Source organism: Cheilinus undulatus, linkage group 13, assembly GCF_018320785.1.
Source record: "Cheilinus undulatus linkage group 13, ASM1832078v1, whole genome shotgun sequence".
Classification (NCBI taxonomy): domain Eukaryota; kingdom Metazoa; phylum Chordata; class Actinopteri; order Labriformes; family Labridae; genus Cheilinus; species Cheilinus undulatus.
Window position 1 is genome coordinate 46623262 of NC_054877.1, and position 9077 is coordinate 46632338.

General features: G+C 38.3%; 1 protein-coding gene across 1 annotated transcript; it reads right to left on the reverse strand.

Annotated features, from left to right (window-relative positions):
- Positions 1–792: 792 nt before the first annotated feature.
- Positions 793–2439, reverse strand: LOC121520264 (tripartite motif-containing protein 16-like). The gene has a single exon (XM_041803638.1). It carries the CDS (start codon positions 2437–2439, stop codon positions 793–795), a length of 1647 nt encoding a protein of 548 aa, XP_041659572.1.
- Between the last annotated feature and the right edge of the window lie 6638 nt (positions 2440–9077).

The following is a 9077-nucleotide window of genomic DNA, read 5'->3' on the forward strand; positions in this document are numbered from 1 at the left end:
TTTAAAAGAGTTTTAATGCTATTTTCAGAGGAGTGATTCACATTTTTGATATCCCCTATAGAGTTCTAATAAACACTGATCGAACTTCATGACAGTTTAGCTATTATATGCTATTTTTTGAGATTTTTTATGCTATTTTCAGCTATTTAGGAGTGATTCCTATTTTTTATATCTTCTATTGATTTTATAATAAATACTGATCAAACTTCATGAAGATTTAGCTATTTTATGCTATTTTCAGCCATTTTTTTGCCATATTCATGGATCTTTTTATGCTGTTTTGAGCTTATTTTTTTTTTTTTTTTTTTTTTTTGCTTTTCAGCTATTTTCAGCAGCACTTCCATAGTTCAGCTCTCAGCATCCCCACTCTATTTCAGCTAGAATTGCATTTTTTTTCTAGTTTTAGTTGGTTTTGTAAGTGCACTATGAAGTTTTGGTTAGTTTTCGTTTTTCCAGCTTAGTTCTGATTTAGTTTCGGTTAACTAAAATGATTTTTGAATTTTAGTTATTTAGTTAGTTTTAGTAAACTATAACAACTTGCTAAGTGGAACTAAAACTAACCAGGAATGACTTAAAGGAATAAAAACTAGGAGATTATACTTTGTTTATGGGTGTTTATTCATGAAGTAAATGCTTTCACATGAAAATAACAAGTCACACCAACTAACAGCTGTCATGGTGAGCATCAATGGAACAAGATGGGTTTGGAAAATAAACACAATGCAACAAAATTCACAATAATTGTGAATAACTATTGAACAACAAAGACTCTACCCCACTGTCCTTTTCGGTCTACTTCAGCTCACAGAACTCAGCACTGATACCAGGGGCAGGATAGCGCAGCCAAAGTCCAGCATAGAGAGGCTGAGTGAATCCGATTTCTGCCCTGTGGAGAAGAGTCATGGTGTCTGAGACGCTGTAGAAGGACAGAATACCTGCGCTGTGGTCCAGGTACACCCCTACTTTGCACGTCCATGGACCTGTGACTGGAAACGAAACAAAGTCAAACCAGAACTCATACTTATTTTTGAAGCATTCGAATGCCCAGGATTTTTTGTTGTATCCAAAACAGCAGTCATCTGCTTTGGCTCCTCTGCGGATGTCCTTGTACGCCACTGCGATGTAGACTCCCTGTCCTGCCCACTCCACCTCCCAGTAACAGCGTCCTGTCAGACTTTCCTTGCTTAACGCCTGGCGCCAAAACATGAATCTGTCCTTGTGTTTGGGATGAGGCTGCTTCCTTCTCATGACTGTCGCCCTTCTGTTCTCTTTAGATAACGACAGCCACGGGTTTACTGTGTTTGGATCGATTGTGAGCTCACATGCGTACTGTAAGAAGTCCGCTCTGGTCTTGAGCTCCGGCTGAGCCAGTAAAACATCCACCGTAGTCACAATCTGAGAGATGTTTGTCCATGTTTCACTCAGTTCCTTCTGTAGTTTATCCTTGAGTCCTGAAACCGCCGCCGTCACATCCTCAAAGTACGTAAGAGGACGGAAATCAATCCTGGAGAGGTCTGAAGGTTCATCAAGTCCTGACAGAGAGGGGTAGTCCTGTAGGAACTGGTTGTGGTCGTCTGTATGTGAGAGCTTCTCGAGGTCAGCGTCTTTCCCCTTCAGCTCCAAGACCTTCTGCTTCAGTTTCTCCTGTAACTCCCTGACGCGACCCAGCTCATTTCCCTGCTGGAATCTGACCTGCTTCGTCAAATCGAAGCCTCCTTTCTCCAGGAGATGCACCAGCTGAGACAGGATCATCTCACAGTGGTCCACTGCTTTGTCTGCAGAGCGATTGATAGAGTCCTGTTCTTTCTGCAGCAGACTCACATCCTTCTCTGTACTCTGGATCCTCTGCTGGATCTCTCGTCGGCTGTCTTCGATCTTCCGCTGCCTCTCAGTTCTTTGCACTGCAGCTGATACGACGTCCTGGCCTTTATCTCCATCAGCAGAGCAGGAGTGACAGATAGACCGCTGATCAGGACAGCAGGACATCTTCTCCTGCAGACTCTTGGAGGGCTTCACCAGCTTGTGTTTCTTGAAGACAGGAGAGTCAAGATGACAGTGCAGGTCTGCCTCACAGTATGAAGCCAAGCATTGTAGACAGGACTTGCTGGCCTTCCGTTTCCTCCCTGTGCAGACGTCACAGGCCACATCTTCCAGTCCCGCGAAGCAGTGGTCTGCAGGAGCCGCCTGGAGTCCAGTCTTCTTCAGCTCCTCCACTAACAGTGCTAGCGTGGCACTCTCCACCAGGTCAGGCCTCGGTCTGAAGGACTGTCTGCACTGAGGACAGCTGTAGAGTCCGTTCTTGTATTCTTCATCCCAGTGGGTTTTGATGCAGCTCATACAGTAGCTGTGCCCGCAGGGGATGGTTACTGGTTCACTCAGGAGATCCAGACAGATGGTGCAAGAAATGGTCTCTCTGACCTGCAGAGCTTCCTTCGCCATTTCAGCTCACGCCTCTGAAGAAAACAGCCACAACAGCCGTCCCTTTGTTCTCCGTCTTCACTTTCCAGTTGGTTGTGAATCACTGGCTGGCTGTTCCTTTATATCAGTGAGAGGAAGGGAACAAAGAGCAAAGGTCCCAGTAGGGAGAAGCTTTAGTCAATGAAGGAGCAATATCTTCAATATGCAATGAAGAGCACTAACATTTTTATGAATAGATATAAAAAGCATTTTTGAATTTTCTTCAATAAACTTCATTCCTCAATACCTGAATTTAAACACAAGTCTTTTCCAAATCTTCTGGGACCCACCAAAATCCTTACAAAACCACAACATGAGACCAAAAGGAATCACCTTGATGATTTACACCACTTTCCACATTATTATGCAAAAGACATTTTTCTGTTATTTTCCTAACTATTAATGCAAATGACAGAATATCATCAGCCATTAGAGCATAATTCAAATGTTTTTGAACAAAATTCATAATGATAGCTGTTATTTAAAAAAAATAAAAACCTCAAAATGCACTGTTCCCCATTATTATGCACAACAGAGTTTTAAACAAATGACCATTTTCAGTTCTTTAAAACCTATAAAATTAAAAACACAATTAAGATTCCATCTTTTCAGTCAGGTGGAGGTATTCAGCATTCATGTGTCTTAGCTAAAAATAAATCAGAGCCCTGTTTTTTCATCCAGAGCAGCGTTACTCAACAAAAGAGCCCAACTGTTAAAAACAGCCTTTGTCGGAGCCACAATCTAAGTTGTAAAATGTGGCAAAAATGGAAAAAAAATGCAATAAAAATAAGTTAAAGGTGGCAAATAATGGTAAAACAGTGGCAAAAGGGGCAAAGTAGGCATGAAATGGGAAAAAATGGGTGTAAAGTGGAAAAACGGGGAGAAAAATTGGGTAATTAGGGGGAGCAGGTGGCCTAGTGGTTAGAGGAGCTCCCCATGTACATGGGCGGCCCGGGTTCGAATCTGGCCTGAGGCCCTTTACCGCATGTCTCTCCCCCACTCTTGACCCCGTTTCCGACTCTATCCACTGTCCTCCGTTATCTAACAAATGCCCAAAAATAATTTAAAAAAAAAAAAAAAAAGTGGGTAATTAGGGCAGAAAATGGCAAAATGGGTGAGAAGGTATCAAGAAATAAGTGACAGGTGCCAAAATATGTCAAAAAACAGGAAAAACATGGCAAAAGCGTGAGTGTAAAAGTGATTAAAATGGGCAAAAATGTGGGAAAATGGGCAAAAAGCAGCAAAGAATGGTAAGAATGCTGAAAGCAGAAGCATTTATGACCAGATGCGGCTAAAACGGGCAAAAAAAGGCAGAAAGTGGCTAAATGGGTTAGAAGTTACCACAAAATGCACAACAGGTGGCAAAATGTGGCTAAAAACATGGCAAAAAATGAGTGTATAAGTGCCTAAAATGGGCAAAAATGGTCAAAAGGCAGCAAGAATGCTGAAAACAGTGGCATTTAATGGCCCACTGTGGCTTAAATGGGCAACAAGTGGGAAAAAAGGGAAAGGATTGCAAAAAGAATAAAAGAAGAAAAAATCAGGTGGCAAAAATAGGATAGAAGTAATAAAAATGGGCAAAAAGAAATGGCAAAAGTGGGCTTAAAGCAGTAAAAATGAATTATAGTGGCAGAAATTTTGAAAAAAAGGCAAAATTTGCAAATAAGGGCAATGGAAACATCCAGACAAAATATAAAGGTTGAAAATTAAAGCCAACTGTGTTAATATGGGGATTCAAACTGATTAATTTGGCTTGCAGTGGATAAAAAAGAGCCACAGTTCAGCACAAAAGAGCATATGTGGCTCCAGAGCCAAGCGCTGAGTATCACTGATCCAGACAGACAGAAGAGAAAATGTAGCTAGATAAATTTAAGTAACCAGTAACAATAAATTCCTTATAAATAAGGACTGGTACTAGCCCTGTTTGTCCCCCCAGAGTGAGATGTCACAGCAACATGCCTGCTTTGGTGACATGGTCTGTTTGTGAGAGAACGTGGTGCTGATATGAGGAAGTATAAACAACTAAAGCAAAATCCCTGCATGCAGCTTTTCCTGATTGTTTGTCTCTGTTTTTACTTACAGCACTAAAAGCCTGGGAACAGAGCATTCAGCCTTCAGTCCATGTACTTCTCCCTCCTTTACACATGCATGTGAGCGCTGCAGAGAGGATAGACAGCACTCATTAGTCATGACTGTGATGCAGACCCGATCGATGAACCCCTTTAGGTGGGGGATGAGTGAGACATCACCAAGACAAAAGACCCTGACTGTGAACTGAAACAACCTTGAGGTGTGAAGAGTACGGCCGTTTGAACACTTAAACATGTAAAAGCAACCTCACCTTCTCTTCTTCTATGCCAGGGGTTTTCAAAGTGTGTGAGAGTGAGCCTCCCCCAAGAAGAAATTACTCATTCGGTGGACCCCCACCCACAAAAAGGATTCAAACTGAAAAAAAACATTAAACGACATTTCAAACATTTATGTTTAATCTTTAAACTTTTTTGAAAGTAATATATTTTGGATATTTTGGTTTGCAAATGTGATTAAACATCCGCCATTCCCTCTTATTCAGTTATAATGCCATTAAATACCCCTTTTTCATATTTTTTGGGCCATTTTGCAACTTCTTTTTACCACTTTTCCCCCATTTTTTCCACTTTTATCCCATTTTTGCCCCTTTTTGCTCATTTAAGCTATGCTTCATCATTAAATATCCTTTTTTCCCATTTTTTGCTCATTATTGCTGTCTTTTTGCCACTTTTTCCCAATTTTTGCCACTTTTCTCCCATTTTTTGCCCTTTGTTGTAAAATTTTTTTGCCATTTTTTCCCAAATTTTTCCACTTTTATCCCATTTTGCCCTTTTTCACCTTTTTGCCCATTTAAGCTACCTTTCATCATTAAACATCCCTTTTTTTCCAATTTCTTTGCTCATTTTTGCTACATCTTTTTGTCATCTTTTCCCAATTTTTGCCACTTTTATCCCATTTTCTGCCATTTTTTGTCCATTTAAACTACACTTTGCCATTACATACCACTTGTTTCCTCTTTTTTGCCCATTTTTGCCACCCTTGACTGCTTTTTCCCCATTTAAGTAACTTTCCACCCATTTTTTGTCACTTCTCACCCATTTCTGCTACTTTCTGACCATTTGTCCAATTTTTCTCCCCATTTTCGCCCCTTTTCATCCATTTTTTGCTGCTTTTTGACCATTTTGCCACCTTTAACCTATTTTTATTGCTACTTCAAGCTGTTTTTGCCACTTTTTACCTCTTAGATTGTGGCTCTTGCAAAGGTATTTTTCAACAATTTGGCTCTTTGGTTGAGGACCACTGCTCTATAGCACAGTCCCTATAGTAACTATCTATCTAAGTTTATCCATTTTGCTCCATGCACAGCAGAGGTTTGCAAAGCAAATCACCTTTTTCCAGGTTTATGGTTCCGCGCCTCCCCTGAACCCCGTTGGCGCCCCCCAGGGGAGGCCTGCCTCACACTTTAAAAACCACTGGCCTATGCTAATGCTTCTAACAGCTCCTCAGACCCAGAAAATCCTCAACAACCCCGCCATGAAACTCCAGTTTCTAACAAATAATCTAGCAAGACAAAGAACAGAGGGCAGCTTGCATTTTTCAGTCAGAAAACATCAAATCTATTCAAAGTCATGAAGCTTTGATCTGTTAAAACTCGACTTTTATTAGAGATAGATATGTATGATTCCAGGCCAACATGGAAACTGATGTTTAAAATAACATACAGAGTTTGTTATTACTGTTTTGGTGTAAAACTCCCAAAAAACTAACAGTTTCTGTCATTTATGACCGTGAAACAGATCAAAGTTTGACCAACAGGTCAGATCCTCCACCCAGTAATAAATCTCTGCTCTGAATCAGCTGTAGATGTCCTGAACGCAGCATTAAACTGATCATGCCAGCAACAGATGTCTGTCAAAAGGGACAATACACCACTTTCCACATTATTATGCAAATGACATTTTCCTCCTATTTTCCTAAATATTAATGCAAATGACAGAATATTTTTCAAGTCATCAGCCGTTAGAGCAGGGGTGTCAAACTCAGGCACAGCAGGGGCCAGAGTCTGGATTTAGGTCTGACCTGAGGGCAGAACAGGGTCAACATTTAACCATAACTGTCAACCTCATTTTCACCAGTAATAAAATATGAAAAAGCACTGATGATAAATCATTTAGAAATTCAAAAAAGTAAAAATGATGAGTTTAAAGGCTCAAATCTCAGATAAAAATTCCAATTTATTAGTTCAAAACATCAGAACACAATATTAAAAATAGAAAAAAATGTTTTTAAAGAGCAAATATACAAGAAGAAAGTTGAAATCATATGTTTGAAAGGTCAAAATATGAGATCAAATTTGGGATCATAAGTTTAAAAGTCTAAATATGATTTAAAATTTGAAATTGTGAGTCTGATAGTTTGAAATATGGGATTAAAAAGCCAAAATTAGGAGATGAAAATGTCATAATATGAGCTAGAATTCAAAATAATAACTTAGAAAGTTAAAAAAAAATATGATTTAAATTTCAGGTAAAAATATGTTCAAAAAGTAAAAATTATGAATTTAAAATGTCAAAATATGAGGAAAAATTAAAATCATCTGTTTAAAAGTCAAATGTGGGACTAAAAAGCTAAAGTAAGGAGTTGAACAGGTCAAAATATGACTTAAAATTTAAAATTGGGACTCTAAAAGATAAATAATATGACATATAAAGTCCAAATTATGAGTGGAAAAGGTCAAAATATGAAATGAAAAGTCAAAATCATAAATTTAAGTCGTAATCTTGAGATGCAAAATTGAAAATATGAAATAAAACACAAATTAATTTTTTCCTCCACATTCTTGACTTTTTATGAAATCTTTCTTACTCTTTACTTTTTCAGATTTTTGGCTTAACAAGGTCATTTTAAATCATCAAGTTGAAGTTTACATTATTATACTGGAGGAAATCTGCAGACCTCATACTGGTGGGCCAGTTAGAATACAAACATGATAAGATCCCTCAGGCCAGATACAAACGTTCCATGGGCCGGATTTGGCCCCCGGGCCTTGAGTTTAACACCTGTGCGTTGTGATCAGCTGGTAGCCAGCCTCACCTCCTCCACCCCAGCCGCCTCATTTATAGCTTAAAGCTTGTTGCACCTCCATATTCATATTATTATGGATAAACTGCCTTGAAAGCAATTTAATTGTTTTCAGTACATATGGTCCTTATCTATGGAATTATTTATTAGTTGAATTTGTTGAAAAATACATAAAATTAACTAGGGCTGAACGATTTGCAAAAATAACGTAATTGCAATTTTTTCCTGCAATACTGTGATTGCGATTTGAAATGCAATTATTTAGGTTCCTCATTTTTTCTGTTGTTCAACAAACATCAGCAAGAAATCATTCTATATTAACAAGTACAATATTAGATGAGTTTAAAGTAGGGATAAATTTAGACTAAAAATATCTTACTACCAGTTTGGCTCATACAGCAAATTTGATATCAGTTGCTTTATTGAAGGGGATGCTCATTTCTCATACTATTCTCATTTAGATAAAGAAAAATAAATGCATGAGCAAGAAAAGTAAGATTTTTGTAAAAACAAAAAATAAACAAAAAACATACTTGAAGGTTTGAATAACGTATAAAGTAGTGATACTCAACACGTGGCTCATTTATGTCTTGGTTCTAAATATTATTCCCCCCAATAAAGGGAACTTTTTTGCACTTTTTTCACCCATTTAAGCTACCTTTTGCCATTGGATATCATGTTTTTTTTCCTACTTTTTTGCCCATTTTTGCCACTTTTATCCAATTTTTGCCTATTAGGGCTATCTTTTGCCATTTGATACCACTTTTTTTGCCCATTATGACACTTTTTACCTGTTTTATTTGTCACATCCCATTTTTGCCCCTTTTCACTCTGTTATTCTCTGCATTTTAACCTATTTAAGCTACTTATTGTCATTAAATACCACCTTTTTCCTAGTTTTTGCCCATTTTAGCCAATCTTGACTGCTTTTTGCCCATTTTGGTCACTTTCCACTCTTTTTTTGCCCCAGTTTTGCCACTTTTGTACAATTTTAAGCCAACTGTAACACATTTTTTGTCACTTCTCACCCATTTTGCTACTTTCTGACCCTTTTCCCACTTTTTATCCCCATTTGCACCCATTTTTGTTGCTTATTCACAATTTTTGCCACCTCTAACTTATTTTTATTGCTACTTCAAGCTGTTTTTGCCACTTTTTACCACTTAGATTGTGGCGCTTGCGAAGATATTTTTCAACTATTTGGCGCTTTGGTTTAGTAACACTGGTATAAAGCATAAAAAAGGATTATATCAAACTGGTAGTTTGATTCTTTTCAGGTTAAAGAAATATTGCACTGTCTGCGATTTGAAAATTGCAGCATGCCATATTGCGATTTAATCTAATTTGCGGTTAATCACCCAGCCCTAAGATTAACCCAAGAATAACTGCATAGTAAATCACAATTGCAATATTTGGGAAAAAAAATGCAATTAGATTATTTTTGCAAATCGTTCAGCCCTAACTAATATTCTCCCAGGGGGAGCATCACCGCAGACCCCCCTAGACGG